At 39.5% G+C, this 20,302-nt stretch overlaps 2 protein-coding genes across 2 annotated transcripts; one reads left to right on the forward strand and one right to left on the reverse strand.

Moving 5' to 3' along the window:
- The first annotated feature begins 2,980 nt into the window (after nucleotides 1-2,980).
- On the forward strand, nucleotides 2,981-9,328 carry LOC308394540 (L-threonine 3-dehydrogenase, mitochondrial-like). The gene is made up of 10 exons (XM_080878904.1): nucleotides 2,981-3,101; nucleotides 5,315-5,476; nucleotides 6,027-6,069; nucleotides 7,191-7,261; nucleotides 7,454-7,603; nucleotides 7,677-7,849; nucleotides 7,989-8,079; nucleotides 8,405-8,497; nucleotides 8,587-8,763; nucleotides 8,854-9,328. Exons 2-10 carry the CDS (start codon nucleotides 5,323-5,325, stop codon nucleotides 8,991-8,993), a joined length of 1,092 nt encoding a protein of 363 aa, XP_080735030.1. The 5' UTR covers nucleotides 2,981-3,101; nucleotides 5,315-5,322; the 3' UTR covers nucleotides 8,994-9,328.
- Nucleotides 9,329-12,521: 3,193 nt separating this feature from the next.
- Nucleotides 12,522-14,820, reverse strand: cUnh8orf74 (chromosome Un C8orf74 homolog). The gene is made up of 5 exons (XM_080878976.1): nucleotides 14,725-14,820; nucleotides 14,171-14,354; nucleotides 13,622-13,845; nucleotides 13,347-13,502; nucleotides 12,522-13,122 (listed from the first exon to the last, which is right to left on the reverse strand). Exons 1-5 carry the CDS (start codon nucleotides 14,803-14,805, stop codon nucleotides 12,859-12,861), a joined length of 909 nt encoding a protein of 302 aa, XP_080735102.1. The 5' UTR covers nucleotides 14,806-14,820; the 3' UTR covers nucleotides 12,522-12,858.
- Nucleotides 14,821-20,302: the final 5,482 nt, after the last annotated feature.

The following is a 20,302-nucleotide window of genomic DNA, read 5'->3' on the forward strand; positions in this document are numbered from 1 at the left end:
ATTAAAAATAAAATACAACCTAATATAAAAATGGAAATACACACGTAGTTTATTATATTTTCAGCATGTAATTATCAAAAGAGAAGTATACAACTGATTCTTCTTTTTCTGTGCAGAGTGGAAAGCACATTTCTGGGTATCTACCGCCACCTGGTGGCTACAAGCCGACAGGCATGATTAAAGCGTGTGCAATACGGGAAAATTCTACAGTTTTGATATTAAATGCTACATTAAATATAGTATTTCTAGACAAACAAACAAAAAATACTTTATTTATTTATATTAGGCGTCAGTGAGGTCAATTACAGTGTGAGCCAAACCAGCTCTATAAATATTGGTCTCCCTCTAGGAAACAGTGAAAAGCTCAAAGGGTAAAATTAGCATGCTTTTGAAAATGTAAAACGAATTTTACATTTTAACTGTCCAAAAACTACCAAACTTTCTGCTTAATTTTTACTTTTCTTTTTCCGCTGCAAACCAAAATACTAAACTTGCTTAATTACTTTCTTAATTTTTAAGAATGAAATCGTTTCATGTGTTATTGTGCCATGTGTTATTTTGTATTCATGGTTTCGTAAGTAGGGGCTACCAAAATGTTAAAATGAAAGATTGCAATACATTAAATCTTCTTTACAATAGTATGTGGCAAAAGTTCATTTCTATTCAGTTTTATTTATAGAGTGCCAAATCACAACAACAGTTGCCTCAAGACACTTTAAAAACGGGGGGAAACAAATCTCAGATTTCTAATCAATTATGGCAGTACGTTACCTAAATATCTTGTGTGTGCATAAAGATTAAATATGAGCATGTTACATGTATATTTTACAGATGTGTGTCTGGATTTGGGATTTTTCAGGGTCCAATCTTTCGCGTTTACTAAGATATTGCAAACACATATCCATCAAACACCCATGCATTGTATCTACAATATCTGAAAACCAGCTACATAAAAGATGAGGTTAATTTGCAAAGAGATCAGAGATGAGATCTTTAGCAGAATAAATATCGCTCTATTACACATATATTCGACAGATGGGTATCCAGTCATGTCCAAAAGATCTCACCAATTTGTAAAAATCTCAAAAACAAATCAAAGCTCCAGATCACATTGTTCAGGATATTGTCCAGATCTGTGACAAATGCAAATCTATCCCTACCTTGGACAGTATTGTATTGTAGCGCTTTAATTCCATATCATGTTCTGTTGCATTGATTATGACTTGAAATCAGAAACCATAAACACAGCACGACAAGGATTTGCTGAGGCCACAGGGCAAGAACGACACTGGAAATTTTTATAGCCACCCGAGTCACTATTAAAAGAATGCAGGCTTAATACAGTTTGACTTCTCCTTTTAAAGCTTAATGCCATATCCATCTTTTATATACAGTCTATTCACCACAAACTGGGCCGCCTACCCCAAAAAATACAAACAGACGTACAGGCCAGGAGAAAAATGTACTGTCCCCTTACAGAATCTTCAAATTGATCAAAAAAGACTGATATTATGACAAAAAGCTCTAAGGAATGTAGATTCATGTTCACGTACATCTAGGAGTGTATGTGTGCGCATGTGTCCACCGTTTATTAACGGTTGAAGACACAGATTAATCTCTTTGCATGCAACAGAGGATAAATCAATTGCACATAATTAGCAGGGGCAAGGTTATAACTGACACTAGGTTTCATCTTAATTACAGAAGTGGTTGCATGAACACGTCTCAACTTAATCACACCTGCCACTGTTCTCACCACAGCTTGATAATTTATTCTTATGGGAGCTTTTACTAATAATCATGTTTTAGTTTGTATAAAATTCATGTGGAGTTACATATGTTAGTAGGAAAGTGCAATGTTGGCCACTGATCTGATGAGTCACCAAAATTTATAACAAAGAAAATTCATATTTGTGGGGCTGTTCATTTGTAATGCTAAATATGATACAGAGTACCCTAAAAGCAAAACACACACACAGATATACAAAAAAGCCAGCAAAAACATCTAAGGCAATCCACTCTCTTGACTTCCTCCATGTATTGATGATGGTTTGAACCAAAAACTTCAAATTTGGATTCATTAGTCCAAAAAGTTTCCACTGATTTTCAGTGTAGTTCAGTCAGTCTGGCTTCTTGGCAGTCACTCTTCTACTGAGACTATTTCTGATTAGAAACTGCACGCCATGCTGCCAGGTTTTTGGCTAATAGCTCTATGGGAATTAGCCAAAGTAGAAAAATACTATTTTATGTCTGGGAAATGGGAACAATGTGACCCACTAGTAACAAAGTGCCGTAAAATTGGTTCTTTGCCAGTGTGTTGGTATGTAGACACCACACTCCTTAATCCCTTGAGTTAGGCATTTTTTCTATACCTGATGATAGATCAGTGTTAGGCGGCTTAACAAACAAAAAAAAAGGTGTCCAAAGAAAACCTTAGACACTGGCTTTGACCTTCAGAGAACCTGGAGAACTGTTCCTCAAGACCACTTAAAAAAAATACTAGTAAGTCTGAGTCTTTGGAAGCAATATAATAAGTAGTGGCTCAGGTTTTTTGCACAGTATTGTATATGAAATTGATTAAATCAATAAATGAAATGTATTATTCAAATTTGTCAGTAATATTAGCGCAAAAACTTTCTGGCAATTCCAACATAATCCTGTCTTGCTGTTTTCTGCTTAGGTTTCTAAATGTTTTTATTTTAGTTTATTTGCTGTTGCTTTCCATATTAGTTTCAGCCATTTTATATAATGTTAGGGTGTTCTTGAGGTATCCTCCAGCTCGCCAAGGGGAACGCCCCTTCCCAGGCCAACCACGAGATATATGTATTAGATATGAGAGATATGTATTATTATTATTATTGTTGTTGTTGTTGTTGTTGTTGTTATCGCCAGCAGGCTTATGAGATTTTATTTTGAAAGTTACAGCCGGAAGTTTAGATTTTCCTAAGACTGGTTCTGTCGCGAGCCTCCCGTACTGTAAGCCAATCACAGAGCAGAATAAGCTTTGCCGTATATACGCGCGACTATTTCCACGTTTTGATCGCAAACAGCGGAGGGCTTCGGAGTCGTTTTCTGAACCTGCTTCTCCAGGTCGCATTAAAGTAAGGAGAACATGAGTTTAGCTTGTTTTCTATGCTCCCTGCACAGGAGCTTCAGTTGGCTACATTTCATGTCATCTGTAAAAGCTCGCATTACATTACGTTATTTTTACTTCACGTTTCACTTTTTAAGTTAACTGAATAAGATGGTCTGAATCTCAACATATGTAACCATTATCTAGGTAAAGCTAGTTATCCTCGGTGGTTAGGATCCTGCTTGAGGGGACACTATCTTGATTTAAAGAAACACATCCGTTAAACAAAGTATATAACTTATACCCCAGATAAGACCGAAATAATTGGGCAGCTTTGGGAATTGATACGAAATTTCCCTTTATGCACTTTTATTGTGTCCAGTGGTACTAACAAAAGAAAAAAATGTCTTTAAACTTGTTTTTCTCGTTTTTTTGAAAAGCACTGATTCAGTTGTGCCGTTACTAGTTGTTTTACCTCGAATAAATAAATACGTTTATTTATATAGTTTAACACACAAAGTATTTACTGCAAGGCTGCTAGACTCCATTGCTCTGAAAGGGTTTGTCCACATTAACCTGTGCTCCCCCATAAGCTTAATGGTGGTCTGGAATATAGATAAAGAGGTCTATATTTAGACCAAGTCAGCAGGAGGCTGTTATGAAGCTAATCTGAGATGGGTGTTGGGGGTCGGGCAAGGCTTTCACATGTTAGGTTTATTTTGACAGTTTCAAGTTGATATATGCACAAAATGCCCCTTATAAACTCATCTTTCTTAAAGTAGAGCAGGTAGAAAAGCATAACATGCCACAAAATGTCTACATTTAGAAATTAGACAGCAGTAATTTGCCACTTTCCAGTGGTTGCAGTCAGTTCAAGTCAGACTGCAACTGTCCTCAATTCAGTTCAGTTTTAATTATAAAGTGCAAAATCAAAACAGCACTCACTTCAAAGTGCTTTATATTGTAAGGTAAAGACCCTACAATAATAGAGAAAACACCAACAATCATATAAACCTGTATAAGCAAGTACTCAGCGACAGTGGGAAAGAAAAACTGTCTTTAAACAGGAAGAAAAGAAACCTCCAGGATGGCGGTGTAGCCATTTGCTGCAAGCGTTTGGGGGTGATCGGAGGGAGACGTGGCAAAATACTCGCTGTGGAAGAGAGCCGATGTTAAATAATAACTAATGATTGAATGCAGTGTTGTTATAAACATGCAGAGAGTGAAAAGAGGTGAGTGAAGAGGAAACAATCAGTGCATCATGGGAAACCCACCCTTAGCAGCCCTATTCCTATTGCAGTCTAAATAAGGAAGGATTTGGGTCACCCCAACTATATACATTATAAAAAGGAGTTTTAGGTCTAATCTTATAAGTAGAGAGGATGTCTTTCTCCCAAATCCAAACTGGGAGCCAGTTCCACAGAAGAGGGCCCTGGAAGCTAAAGGCACTGCCTCCCATTTTACTTTTAGAAACTTTAGGAACCACAAGTAATCCAGCAGCCTGAGAGTGAAGTTCTCTATTGGGGTGATATGGTTCTATGAGGTCTTCAGGATAAAATAGGACCTTATTAGTCAAGACGCTGAATTTGAGGAGAAGGATTTTCAATTTCCCTGTCAGTACTCTTGCATTTTGGATCAGCTGAAGGCTTTTCAAGGAGTTTTTAGGATGTCCTGATAATATTGAATTACAGTTGTCCAGCCTAGATGCAGAAGAAGCAGTAAGGTATGAATGATGGTCTACTTTTTCAGCATCATTCTGATACTAGAGGTCATTCAGGTATTTATGTCTCTGAGACCTGTAGTTTAACTATTTGCAGGAAAGTCGCCTCTTGTCAGCTAACCTGTGCAAGCTTGCCATCAAAAATGGTCAAGTGGGAAACACCCTCAAATTCTGGCCAACCATTTAGTGACTACAAGTTCAAAACAGATGTGAAATTACAATTACGAGGCATCACCAATTTTTACTTTTTTTTTTATTTAAGGAGCCTGCTGTCCTATTTTTACTCATGTGACTGAGCCATTAGATGGCTCTGAGGAAGTAGCTTTGTCGAGCTAAGTGTTGGATGGTTTTTCAGATGAGCTGATTTAAGGTCAGTTTAACTAAGCCAACATTATCACAGGATGATGGTGTTAAGCCTGATAATATGTGTGTCCACAGTAATAATAATGTAACCCCACTTGGTTATACTAAGGCTGTGGATGCACTCAGTGTTTTATGTTAATATGTGCTTTTGTTAATAGGAGGTGTTATGATGCCGGTGGTTCAGTTGCTGAGAGCTGCATCGAAGCATGCTGGGAACAGGCCCCCACGCTGTGTTGTGCAGACGACCTCTGCAGCACATGGCGTCAGAACACATGCTTCATCCTGCACTGATAGTGACAAACCCAAAGTCCTCATTACTGGTTAGTTTTTGTCTCATACCTCTTGTGTTACTTAAGCTCTGTAATGGGAAATTTCTAGTTAACCCTCACATTTAGATATAGGTGGTTAGAACTTCACTGTATGATTTTTGTGTAACCTTTGCATGCGTAGATGAAGTATGTGTATGTGTCAGTATGACCTCGTGAAATAAAAAAACTGCTTAGCTAGGCCTTACAATGTTTCACTATGTTATCTGCTAAGTGTTTGGCTCAGAAGGATGAAGGTCAGGGCCAGCGCCAGGTGCTGGCCTGGGAAAAGATAGTAGGAGTCTTCTCTGTTCAGCAACAGCCCAGGGTGGACAAAAGACTGTTGTAACTGAAAGATACACAGAGTTTGACGATGTCATAAGCTCATTACTATGAACCTGTGATGTTTTGATGTATGTTTCCATTCTCCTGCGCGTAGTAATAAATAGTGTGACCACAGCTCTTTCTGTGTTGCAGACTTTATTTACAAAAATTCCACGACAGTTCTTAAAAGTGCTTAAACTGCTTGGTAATTTGCTTCTTTTTCTCTAATTTATCCTTGTAGGAGGACTTGGACAGCTGGGGGTGGGGCTTGCTAAGTCATTAAGGTAAGAAGTTTAAATAACCTCTGATTTCCGTTGTTTAGCTATTTCCATATGTAGAGTAGTTTTCTTTGCGTATACGTGATACTGATACTGGGTTTTCAGACTGATACCAGTAAAAAAATCTGTCAATATAAACATACCAGTCACTGTATTAGTTGTGGCCACACCATTTTGTACATTCCTGCTCCAATCTGATCCCAGAAACTAAACAGGGTTGTGCTTGGTCAGTATTTGTCTGGGAGACCGCCTGGGTATACCAGGTGGTTGAAGCTTGGTCGTGGCAGATGGCTTCCCCTCCCTGAGCCTGGTTCTGCTGGAGGATTCTTCCTGTTAAAAGTTTTTCCTTCCTACTTTTGCCAAGTGCTTGCTTGTAAGGGGTCACCTAACTTCTGTAGCTATACTGTAGATTTTTTTGATGTGTAAAACAAACAGCGATGGATGCATCAGGTTGTGTGACGAAGGATTCCCGCTAGCTTTATCCCAGTAAAGGTTATAATGGTGATTTACGGGCACAGAGCTGCTGTTTTGGACGCTAAAATTTTTTTTTCTTTCGCTCCACCTGAGCACACCGTCTCAGTAATGACTCCGCGTTTAGACAGACCCCGGCTCAACATTAAACTATGACATTAAACCATCCTCTTTACTGCTGCTGTTGTGTTATCAGTCTTTTTGTTGAAACACTGGAGGCTGTGTGAGCTTAATGTTGTCATACTTTTAATTCACACGCGCTCTCCTATTGCAGGTCTATTTTTGATCACAAATGTGGGTGAGCACCACAGGGTCACGCATTAGACAAAGCATCAAAGCAAGGAAATAGTTTTTTTTATAGTCGAGTTATTCAAATTACTCAATGAATCGTTGCAGACCTCTTTTAAACTGCTGTGGTGAACTGTGGTGATGCCAGTCCTAAATCCAGCAATTTTATTTACAAGAAAAATTAGAAAAACTTCCAAAAGGTGATACCTGTGAGCCAAACCTATATGGGGTGTAATGTGTGAGCTGTTGAAACAACTGTTAAAATGATATATAATGAAAGAAAGCTTAAAGACGTCATGCGATCATGTCATTTGTACCGCAGACCAGCTTTTTTAGTAGAGTTACCAAAACTAATGTTTCTTTTTCAGGAGGAGATTTGGAAAATTCAATGTGATCCTGTCTGACATCCGGAAACCCCCCAACCATGTCTACAAAAACGGTGTGTGCATTGTTTTTACCTTCTCCACATATTCTACAAGTTAGTAAAAACCCTACAAAGGCCATGCGGTCTTTCTGTTTAGGAGCTCCATTCTTGCTCAGTGTAAATGCAAACCACATGTCCATAAAACTGCACTCCACTTTCCAAAGATGAGTGGGTCGACACACACAGTCTATTGTGTGTCCTGCACAGGTCCATTCATCTTCTCTGACATTCTGGACTATAAGAACCTCAGGCAGATTGTGGTCAACAATAACATCAGCTGGCTGGTTCACTACTCAGCTGTGCTGTCCGCTGTGGGGGAGCACAACGTGGCCCTGGCTAAAGAGGTCAACATCACAGGTAGACACCTCTGTAACGCGTGTACCATAGCATTAACATAGCAGACTTATGCACAGCCTCTCTTTCTCTCTAGGTTTCCATAACATATTAGATATAGCCACCGAACATGGTCTGCGTGTGTTTGTCCCCAGCACAATCAGTGCCTTGGGTCCATCCTCCCCTAAAGACCCCACTCCTGATCTGTGTGTGCAGAGGCCACGCACTATTTACGGTGTATCCAAGGTCCATGCGGAGCTGATGGGTGAGGTGAGACACTCTGTAGAGACTTTAAAAACGCATACCCGTATTTCTTCTCCGCACTTACAGCTGTTGTAGCTCCAGTCCTCATTCTGACCTCTATTCATCTTATTTCTGGTGTTTTTGAGTCTTTTCCTCCCATTATCAGTACTACCACCAAAGGTATGGGCTGGATTTCCGCTGTCTCAGGTATCCAGGCATCATCTCGGCTGACTCCCAGCCTGGAGGAGGAACCACAGGTGAGTAGACCTGAGATACATATACCCAAAGACCTTTCAGGAATAAGTGTTGGCCCTCAACAATCACATTTGCAATATGGTTAAAGTTGTGGTTCACTTCCTTTTTAAATGAACGGGTATAGAGGCTCAACAATAATTTTGATGGTGATAATATCACCATCATCACCTCCACCACTTATCTTGTATAATGTCTCTGGAAATACTAAAGGTGCAGGCTAACTGACAATGTAAGGAAGATGGCGCACCGTTTGGAAATGTTTTGTTTTTTTTGCTCCATGTCTTTGATGCAGTCTGATTCTGATGGTCTCTTTTCACTGTTTTCTAGACTACGCTGTCCAGATCTTTCATGCTGCTGTGAAGAGCGGTCAGTTTGAGTGCAACCTGCGCAGCGACACACGGCTGCCTATGATGTACATCGGTAAAGCAAACTTTGATGCGTTTTGTTTTGGCGGCACTGAAGCACTCCCGTTTCGCTCATCTCTTCCTCCGTCCACCTCTCCTACCCAGATGACTGTATCAGGGCCACTATGGAATTCCTGGAGGCTCCAGAAGACGCGCTCGTCAGCCGCACCTACAACATCAACGCCATGAGCTTCACGCCACAGGACCTCACCCGAGAGATCCAGAAAGTCCTGTCTGACTTCAAGGTTACCTATAATGTGGATCCTGTCAGGCAGGCGATCGGTGAGACTGCTGGGATACCAGTGTCATAGTTTTATCCTTTCAGAGTGTTCACTGGCTACTATAATCTTCTTCTCTGCTACATCTTTTCAGCCGACGGCTGGCCAAAAGCACTGGAGGACAGCGCAGCGAGACAGGACTGGGGCTGGAGGCACGAGTACAACCTGCCGGAGCTGGTGCAGACCATGCTGACTCACATTACTCTGGGAAACAAGCTAGCGAGCGCCTTCTGAAACATTTGCAGCATTTTTGTAGCTTTATTTAAAAACTGAATGTGACAGTCTTCAGTGGCAAAATCTTAAAACATTTTTTTTTTCTTTTTTAATCATCTAGAGCCTGCTGTTCGTATGTGGGTTGATGTTTTAGTTGGGAGAAATCCCTGGCACTTTAGCATCCTCCCACATCTTTTAGCCCTTGATAAGTTACCAATAGCCACAAATTCAACCCTTGACAGGATGGGTGCCCTGATCATTGCTTCAGTTAGAAGGGAGCGCATTGTTAGCACCGGTAATAAGTAATATTATGTGGGATTTCCTGCAATTGGCTGTAAAGAATTATGAATGAAATCTGATATTTCCTCACAGGAGGATTCACAGGTACACGTTTTACTAGCGTTTCATCCATTTTGAATGTCATGTTATCTCAAAAGAGAAGTTCAACATGTCATGGGTACTTGTGACTCTTCCCTGCAGAAACTCTTGTGAGGATGATTTCTTTTTTCAAATTCCCCTCCCAGATGACCTTGGATCTTTCTAGCAGTGTACAGAGAACAGGCCACAGACCCAACAAAGACTTTGAAGATGATAGGCAGAAAGTCTAAAAAGGAGACTGAAATTGAGATTTACACAATATGTTTGTTAAGAAGCAAAACAAAAGGCTTTCCTACTGAACCATCAACCTGATGCCTTTCTTTTCCTCTCTGTGAATCCGTCCAGAATTTGTGATTAGTTTGCTGCTAGAGAGCGCTGGATGTTTTCACCAAAGCAAGATGCTGAACTTTTAAGAGTTATGGTCTCTTTCTGAGTGTACACAGTATGTATGTGCTGTCTCTAAGTGTGCTACCAGTCTGTTGCGGTGTGTCTTAAGTAGGGCTGAACGATATATCGCATTTGCGATAATATCGCGACATGATCAAGTGCAATTTTCTAACCGCAAAGGCTGCGATTATACTGCGATTATAAGGCTGTCCAAATTACTACCATATCCCAGAATTCATAGCGTGGCCCAGCCAAACTCCAGTTTCCAGCAATGGCGGCCGCTACTAAGTTTTAAAATTACTCATACTAATCTTTCTGGGTCACAAAATAAACTTTTAACATATTTTCAGGCGAGAAAGTAGTTGTGTAAACATCAAATATCTGCTCGGTTTATCAAGATATCCCATATTTGCAAAAGTGCTTCGACGTTTTCAGAGGCGTCTGCTACCCACCAGCTCGACAGCTAGCCGGGAGCTCGAGGATTACTGATGCGGCCGAGAACGGCACAACTCCCGGCACATCATTTTCAGATCACCGCGGAGTTTCGCTGCTCGGGTTAAACGTAATATATAAGTCACTTAGACAACCTAAAAATGTTATCGTTGGGCTTTTTTCAGTGTTTTGTTTGTTCGTGAGTAAATCGGTTTGGCTGAGATTAAAGTTATTAGATTAGATAAAATAAAACTTTATTAATCCCCCGGGTGGGTTCCTCCTTGGTTTTCACACAGCTGACTAAACGTCAAACAGAAAACTTATTAAACAGAAGTATGAGACAGTCGAGAATTTACACCAGTGTCTGGTTATATTTTAGATAGCAAGAAGCAGACGGCCGAGTTTATTAAACTCCACCGAGACAGCGGTGACGCTAATCAGAAGGCTAGACCGTCCAATTTCACGCCTTTAAACTTTAAAGGCGTGTTTGTGTGTGTGTTTATACAATTGCTATTATGTTTGCACTTTATGTGTAATGTTACTGACTGCAGAGATCAGTAAGATGTGTGTATTTTTTATTTATTAGTTTTATTTATTTAATATTATTTTTTAATTGAATGACTGTCTAGTAGTTCACAGATGTCGAAAAACTGAGTGTGGTAAAGCCACTGATTTTGTTAATGTATATTTCTGCAATCTGCACATTGTACTGACTTTCATTTTAATGTTTACACCAGGGTTCCTTGTCAGCACTTTATGCTCAGATGTTTGTAAGCTAAAAATAAACTATTGTGTATGTTCAAATATACTGTTGTGATTGAAGAAGTTAAATAAAAATGTCAGTCATCAATTCATGCATCACCTCATGTCATCATAACAGAGGTCTGTCTTCCAGGAAAGAACAGTTTAAAATTAATGTAATATAGTATTGGCCATACTATATGATGTATTGCTTGTCTTTGTTTAATAATACAGAAGACAAAGACCTTAAAAAATAATCGCATATCGCATCGCAATCGCAATATTGGGGCAAAAAATCGCAATTAGATTATTTTCCATAATCGTTCAGCCCTAGTCTTAAGGGGCACGTCTGCCACACTTGAAAACAACCTGGCTTTTAGTAAGAGCTTCACTCCCACTGTTTACTAGTGTGAACTGTGTCCTGAAACAGTGGTGCAGATAACTGTGGAAATAGTGACCCTACACAGTACTGCTGCAGGGACTGCACAAGATGGGTAAACAGAAAAGGAAACCTAGCAGTGCTTGAGGCCTTAAATTATGTGCAGCAAAGGAAATTAGCTTATAGATGCTGCTTGATCTTTGCACTGGTGTGTTTTGGGCATTTTATTTATTTATTTATATGTTTTGGGGTTGACTGAATGGATTAACATGTCAGCATTAGATAAGCAGGGCTCTTCTGTGTGGAGGTACAAAAAGAAAGGACTGGATGTTCTGTTAATGTTTGTTTTTTATAAAGCTATTATTTCAGAATTATTGCTGTTTTTTAATAAATCCTTTTTTTTAAAAAACAACAAGTTTTTCTGAATTTTCTTTGTAACTACGCAGTACTGAAAACTGACCCAATGCTGATGAGCCATTACAGCTACAGAGGGTGAATTTTAGCTTTCTTGAAAGCTTTGTTCTAGGCCTCACCTCCACTAATGCCATTCACTGAAGGTAAGCTAAGTTCAGCAGATTTTAAATTATTAAAAAAATCACATTCAGAAAAAATGAGCATCACAACATAAAAGGAAAAATAACCAAATGTAACTCTTAAAACAACAACTAGAAATTGAGAGTAAAAGTTACCAAGTTAAAAGTTTTTTTAGGTGTTAGCATTAGGTGTCTGTGTTGCTAACTAAGCTTGCTAATGCTAGCTGACATCTTAGCATTCCACCCAGTTATGGTCATGTCTGTCTGGAGAAAAGCAACCTTGCAGCAGCCAAAAAGCTATCCCTGGCTTCAAAATGTGGAGTCTAGAAACCAACCAGTGGCGTCAACTTGGCTATGTCCATTTTTTATATACAGTTCATGGTAACCATGTTGCTGTGGCTGTGAAACTTGCTTTTTACCCTTTAAAGCCTAAATCATGAGATAATTAGTAGAAAATTGTAATTTCTTTAAAATTGTATAACCAGAAGGTCTTTATTGAACCTTTCTACAATGAAATATTAATTTGCATATCCATCCATTCTCTTCTGCTTAGAGACAGACAATTATTCACACTAACATTTCCACCTATTGGCAAATTAAAATCACCAAATAACCCCACTAATTGCACATCTCTAGACTGTGGGAGGAAGCCACAGTACATGGGAAGAACAAAAAAACTCCACATATATATGGGCTCATATATTTGCACATATGAGTTTTAATTTGTTTAATGTGTATTCATTACATCCAGGTTTCTTTTTTGCAATTTGTTGCTAAAAAATGTGCAGTTTATTCAGTTTTTTCGAGGAGAGTGGGATTACACCGATCATGTAGAAGTTTAAAAACTCACAAAAATTCATGTATCAAATATGACATAACAAGTGTTACGGGATACATTTCAAATACAGAAATCTTCAAATTATAAATATAAGATGTGCAATAAAATAATAATAATAATAATGATAATACAAGCTTGAGCATCCAAAAGTAACACAGTTAGCCGAAACTGTGACTGTTACTAAATGGTTCAACATTCTTACTTCTGAACAGGTTTATTCATTGACTTCCTGCCCTCTGCTTTTCCAGACGCCGTCCATCCTGTTTTAGTTTTGGCAGTTTGTACCTTTGCATTTGTCTCTGTATTGGTAGGAGAAGTATTGTTGTGCCTCCCAGTGGCCAGAGCCTCCTGCTGCAGTTTCAGCTGCAGGATCTCACTGAGCAGATCGACCTCTTGGACTAGGCTTGCCACTATCTGGCTCTCGGTAGCCCTCACTGCTGCACGAACCAACTCCACAATGCCCTACTTGGGGAGCCAAAAACAGTGACAGTCAGTCAGTCCAAATAATTTCACTAAGGGAAGTACCTCAGATGGCGTAACCATAATAATGTTTTGGAGAGTATTAAAAAAAAGGGCTGGTTTAGAAAAAAATATTTTTCGTCAAGGAGAAAAACATTTAAAACACAAAAACCACATATTCTCGTAGCACACTGCATGATTAGATATTAGGGTTAGGGAACATGAACCTGTTTATCCAGATGCTTATCCTCTAGAAGAGTTATGTCCTCCACAGTGACCCGTGACCCCTGTCTCAAACACCTCAGCTCATTTTCCTTCTGCTCCAAGGTTGAAGTGAGACTTGCTTCATGCTGCTGACTTTCCCACTCTTGCAGATCGACGCCCTGCAGTAAAAAGGAGTCATTTTCTAAGTTTGAAACAAATTGGAACATATTAAATGGATTCCAGTACCATCAGATAGCAGTGCACGTTCACTAGCCGCCACTTAAAGAGGCCTCCTTACCTGTGCTAAGGGAGGGGGTGTGGGTGGCAGTTGCACCTCCAAGTGTAGCTGAGTGACAGACACGTTAGCAGCTCCATCGACCACCGCCTGGAAAAGCTTCCGCCGTGTGATGCAGGTGTCTGTGAGATACCTGGTGAAGTCATGTCGATGGACGGGGGTGAGGTTCGGTAATCCCTCACACAGCACCTCTCTCAGTAGTGACAGCAAGTTGAGTACATCAGGATCTGATGGATAGAAAACAGTCCAGAAGTTTTAAACGAGGTTTACTGAACCAAACCCCAGCAGCACATGATCCTGCACACTGTGAACAGGTGGGCCTGCATTACTAACACTGCATGAGTAATGTTTTAATAGGGCACACAGGGAATGACTCAGAGTCAATGAATCACTCAGTGTGGTATGCTAGGGTGTCTGTATTGCTTTATGCGCAATGAGAGCTTTACATCTGATAGTAATTCTCTGCTGGCCATGTAAAGGGCCACGACCTCTCGGTTAAGCAGTGTGTCCTCTAACAGGCCACTTTATAGTACACTGCTGTTTGACTCTGACCGTCCAGCCGTGGAAAGATGTCTCTGGCGATCACAGCTGCCCGGATAACGTTCGGCCAGGAGAAGCCACAGTCTGCAGCGAACACGACCACGTCGTACACAAACTCTTGATGGAAGCATCGTCGCTCGTCACTGAACTCGGGCCACGAGAAGTAACGGCTGAGCCTCTGCACACCAGCATCTCTCTGACAAACACAATCACACAGACACAAAAGTGAGAAATGTTGAGCAACACGTAGAACCAATTTTACAAGTTGTTTTAGTTATTTATTCATAAACGGTGTGGTTATGTCTTTATTTTTGCAGTTCTGCTCCAAGGTTATTACATTAACTAAAACTAAACTATTTAAATTATTAAATTTAAATAAACCAGTGACCAATAATAAAATAATGTGCGTGCATGACTTCAAGCTAACTCTCTAACCAGTCGCTTACTTTAAGATTTAGGTCAAATTATAGATTTTAGCGCCATTTTTTAAAAAAAATGCTGGGACACAACTTCGTCTTTATATCGCTTAAATTAAATGTCTGGGTGTTAATTCAGTGGCCGCCTACCTGTAGCCTCGCTATCTGACCTATTTCACTCTCTGTTAGGGAATCCATCCTGATAAACACAAAGCGGAGCTCGGTTGCCATTGGAGACTGACGCGATGACGTAGGGACGTAAAGCTGCTGATTGAACGTGTGAAGCGAATTCAGTGTTACTTGTAAATATCACACGTAATTACTCCGTGCTTGTTTGTTCGTAGGTTTAATAGCGACTGTCTGATATTAAACCACACAGTCTTCATTTATGGGGCTGTTTCAGGGTTAAGAAAAGAGCAGGCTGGTAATGTAACTGGGCTTATTATCAGTCTGTGGCCACAGATGGCGGAAAGCTCTAATCCTCTTTAGCACCAACCCCAGCCCTCTCCCTTCTTTTCTCCGTCTCTCTTCTTCTGCCTTTCCTCTCCTCCTCCTCCTCCTGTTCTCCATCAAATAATGTCAAGGTAACGGCTGTTAAAATAGTCGGTAGTGTCCAATTTCCGGTTGTGTCTTTAAAAATAAAAGCTTTATTTCAGGTGCGATTTTTACCATCAAACCTTTAGGGTTTGGTGCAAATGTAGTTACCCCTTTTCACATTTTCAGAGCTCAGTTCAGTTGCGTACACACTACAATTTTGCCTTTAATTCAATTCAGTTTTATCAGTCACCTCAAGGTGCTTTATATTGTAATGCAAAGACCTACATACAAAATAAGCGTCCTAATTAGGATTAAGAACCATTCATAATCAGTATTCACAGATTTCAATATAATACAATAGTTTTAGGGTGGACCCTTCAGTTATTAAACCCAAGGCAACATTGTGTAGACTCATCACTGTGCATTACTGTGTGCAAGCAAGAGCTACGCCTGCTCGTCTACTAAGCTAAACTGTCACCCTAGCAGCTCCACTTTTAACAAACAAATACATTCTGCTGTTAAAGCCAGTTTCTTCCAGCTGAGGGCCCTTGCAAAGATTAAGACAATTCTCTCATCTGCTGATTTTGAGAAAGTAATGCCAGTGCCTTCCAGAATTTTAGGATCCTTTTGTTTATTATTAAGGCAAAAAATAGATCAGCACTTTCTTACATTTTTGAACTTTTAACTCTATGCACACTCCTAGATCATTAAGGTTAACTGACTAGATGCTTCTAGTTGTTCTGGTTGTTTAAATCGGGCCTTTTTCTTTAGTTGCACCTAAAATTTGGAACAGTCTTCCTCTTCAAAGTAGGACCTCACCAGTACTCAACATCTTTGAAGCTCACTCGAAGACAGATCGTACCTCCCTTGTGTTTTTCTTTTATTTAGTTTAGTTTATGTTTTTTTCCTGTATTGTCCTTACTTTACTTTACTTTATTTATTTATATAGCACTCTTCACAGGATAAGAACCACAAAGTGCTTCACAATAATATAAAACTGATATACATAAAATAGCACAATCAAATATTCAACACAAATTTAGTTAAAAGCCAATCTAAATGAGTCTTGTTACTTTATTGCTTTCACAATAAATAAACTGATTGGACTTGATTTTCCGAGCTGTGCAGTTTGTGTGTTTACGTTCAATCCTACCGTTTTTACTGAAAGGCTTTCAAGTCATTACTTTGAAAGTCTTAATCGCTGTACTTCCGGGTTTTCATGCCGCGGACTTGCAGCGTGCGTGAACGCGCGCGCCCGCAACCTGTGCTCACTTCTCAAATCTCAGATAGCGAGCTCGCGGCGCTGTCTGCCGCTGACCACACCTGACTTTATTATCACTCTGTTATCAAACTGCTTCTTTATCGGGATCTACACTCGGACACTGATCTTCACTGGTTCCTTCCAGCATGTTTCCTCACAGGTAAGATGAACCTCTCTTTCTCACCTGTTGCTTTACGAACACCTGCTTCTCTGAACTTAGACAAAGCTGAACATCTGTGGTAAGGTTCTGTGTTTGTGTGTTTTCAATTTAATTTAATTTATTTTAGTGAGAATACAAACCCCAATGAGCAAGTGCTCATATATCCAGAAGGCTTGTGTTTGTGTATGTGGTCCAATTGTGGGAATAAGGTCATCACATATCTGCTTATAGGATAAGAGACAAAAGGGATTGAGCAAAGGAGTGAGCGCACTTCCAAAAATAGGCCACCGCATGCGGAATAATCTCTGCTCTGTTTTCATTTTCATTTTTTCTGCTGACTGAAGTGATCACACAAGAGCAAGAGCAGAACTTCTCTCCGTTTTCAGTCAGTTTTAAGGTGAACATGTTCAAATTCAGTGATTCACTGTGTTCATATCACAAAGGAAAGTACTCCTGCAGGACTGAAGCCTATACCCATGTGTAACATCATCAGGCAAAGCGCACAGGTGATGAACTGCTTGATTTATCCTCTAGGAATACACATTAGTACCAAAACTTTCTCAGAGAGCAGCATCCTGACGCCTCACTGTGATGCCTCAGGTTCCTGTCAGCACCGGAACTACTCATCCTTGACTTCCTGTCTACCCAGAATCCCCCTGAGGGCCACCTACCTCTCCTCTGTCTCTCATTAAGGCTGTGAAGCAGATACAGATTGATGAAATGAGGAGTTACATAAATTTTACTTATGCAATAAGACACTTCTATAAAACCAAGACATATTTCAAGGACATTTTGAGCCTGTAGATGGAAATAATAAATGTCCCTGGTGTTTTTAAAAGTGTAAAAAGACGTTTTTGATTCTGTTTTTCTTCTTCTGCTCTTACTAGAGATTATTTTTAACTCCACAACACAGCATGCCCCTGAACAGCGGTACCAAACACTGCTCTGATTAAACATCTGTAACAAACCAACCTGTTGAGTAATAACAGCCAAAATATATAAATGATGATTAATTTTAAACAGTTTACCGTTAATGGCACCTAACATAAAATATATATTTTAAAAAATGTATACAGAAATTTAAATTGATGTTTTCAGATGTTTTTTTTTTTTTATTATTTCCTTAATTTATTTACTTTTCCATTTAATTTATTTTTACATGTATTTATTCCCTTTGTATTTCCCGTTTGTTTGTTTGTTTGTTTGTTTGTTTGTTTGTTTGTTTGTTTGTTTGTTTGTTTTGGGGGGTTGTCTCTTGCTTAATTTCTTTTCTGCTTGTGTATAAACGTGATGTGGCTGCCATTCAAAGGGTATCGTGGGGTTTACATGGCACCTGTTGGCTCATGTATACACATCTTACGCTCCACACTGTCAGCTGGGGAAGAGTGTTTTGAAAATAATAAGTGATTGAGGTTGTTGTTGATGACGTTAGCTTGACCACATGCATGTTTTCTTTAAATTATTATTATAAACAAATCAGGTCAGCAGCTAAATAGGACATATCCAGAACAAGGAAATCGCAGACTTACAACAGCAACACTAACAGAAAAACAATCATCGGAACAGGAGTTTAGTAGGAACAGTGTGCAAAGGGGGCCATTCTCATTCCCAATGTGCAACATACCGCCGATTTGTCACGTCCCAAGGCGTCCCATAGGAACACGAAAGGTAACTTTCCGAGTCCCTGTGATACGCGCCGGATTGTGGATGCAATCCAATAGACTCCCGGCAGTAACACACATTCCAGCCGTGTATTCCAGCCCTAACCCTAACCTTAATCCTAATGATAAACACAGTCTTAATCATATTAGATAGTGTTTTCCAGAGCTATTAATGATGAGAAAGTAAAATAAATGTACATGTGTTGATTCATTCCAAAAGGTTCTCATGTTTCCGAACGCGTAACGTACAGACGGATGTGGTGACTGAAAGCGTAACATACTGAGGATTTGTCACATAGCGTCGGTATGTTACACTTTGGGATGAGAACGTGTTGGTGCAAAGACCCACTGTGTGAGGACGCTTAACCATGTTGCCTCACTGATCAACTAAAGGATGGGATAAAATAAATGCTAATAGTATTTATAACAATACTTTAAGTAATAACTATAATCCTTGTCCTGCTATATGCTGGCATCATAAGTATACATATAGTATTTTAACACCCAAATACCCACCTATGACAAGAAGAAAACAATATGTGTATACATTTATACATGTGCCAATGCTATAAGGTTCTATGGGGGTGATTAAGCTTGGTGATCTAATAGTAAATACATTAGAGGATTACCTAGGCAACCATAACCTGGAACATCAAGTGTCTTTGGTGAAAGTCTTCCACCAGTGCGATATTTGAATGTGCTCCAATCAGGGCCGGCCCGTGGCATAGGCCGTATAGGCAAATGCTAAGGGCGCCGTCCATCAGGGGGCGCCACGCCAGTGCCACAAATGTTTGGGGGAAAAAAAAAAAAAGTTGGTACTATTATTTCTAAATACAAAAAATAATCCCACGTTAATTAAAATGCAAAGTAAAGCTTATTTAATAGAAATATTATTTGTTACAACATTACGCCCCCCCCCCCCCCCCCCCCCCCCCCCCTCCCCGCACGGTGCGCCCCCTCCCTTCCCGTATCATGGTTCCTTTTGGACGTCACCACATCAAAAAAATCAACACAAGATGTCAAAACGGCCAAAACTGTCAGGTGCCCAGGGAAGAAAAAAGAGAGAAGAAGAGGAGGAGAAACGAGAAAAAGACAGAGGTAGGTAACGTTAGCCTACATGAAATTATTTGTCTGAATGTGATAGTAACCTAAATTTTTAGCATTAAGCTAATGTTACATGATTCGCTAATTGCTAATCAATAAATAGCTAGTTAACTGTTTTAACGTCAGTTAATATTGTGGAGGGGGCTAAATTGTTATGGAAAATAATAATGTAACGTTAGGTAATTACAGTACTCCCACCTTTCCCACCATTCCTCATTTGTATTCATCTTTTAAGCAGGTGTTTTTTGTTTACATTGTTATTGCCTTCTGGTTAGCTAACGTTTACCCTGCAGGTAATAGTCACTTTTCCACCCCTGTATATATTATAGTTGTAAGCCTAGTTGTTAAAGTGCACATCATTAATGTTAATTAAGCAATATCACATGAGAGGGAACGCTGTTTTTTAATATGAGCACTGCTGTGATTCGGTCAAAGATAATCATAACATAACATTCTCATATGATATTATACTGTTACTTTGCATTCTGCTATTCAGCATTTCACTGTAATGATGACAATAAATTGAATCTAATCTAATTTGCATATCAGTTAAGATCACGAAATTTCCCACGTGTGGGACTAATAAAGGTTATCTTATCTTATCTTATCTTATCATACATATATCTCTTTGGTTTTTCATTTATATTATATCATTTCATTTTATTCCTGGAATCATATGTTTTTATTATTAGACTTTAATACTCAGTGGTGTCACATACTCCTCTCTTCAGATGCACTGTTGAAGTTTCTAAATCCCACCCCTGGGCCATCTACCACATCTACCGCTGCTGCCTCCACTTCAGCAGCACAACCCACCAGTGATGCAGCATCAGCAGCACAACCCAGCCATGATGCAGCAGCATCAAGCGGTCTTCCTGTTGCCTTATTTATATTGTATTTTTAATTTATTTTATCCAACTTGTTGACACGTTTTATTGTGTTTATGTATGTAAAATTTATTGTATTTCATATATTCATTTTTTATTTTTTGTATTCATTTATTTA

The sequence above is a fragment of the Rhamphochromis sp. 'chilingali' genome, assembly GCF_963969265.1.
Source record: "Rhamphochromis sp. 'chilingali' genome assembly, chromosome: 3".
Classification (NCBI taxonomy): domain Eukaryota; kingdom Metazoa; phylum Chordata; class Actinopteri; order Cichliformes; family Cichlidae; genus Rhamphochromis; species Rhamphochromis sp. 'chilingali'.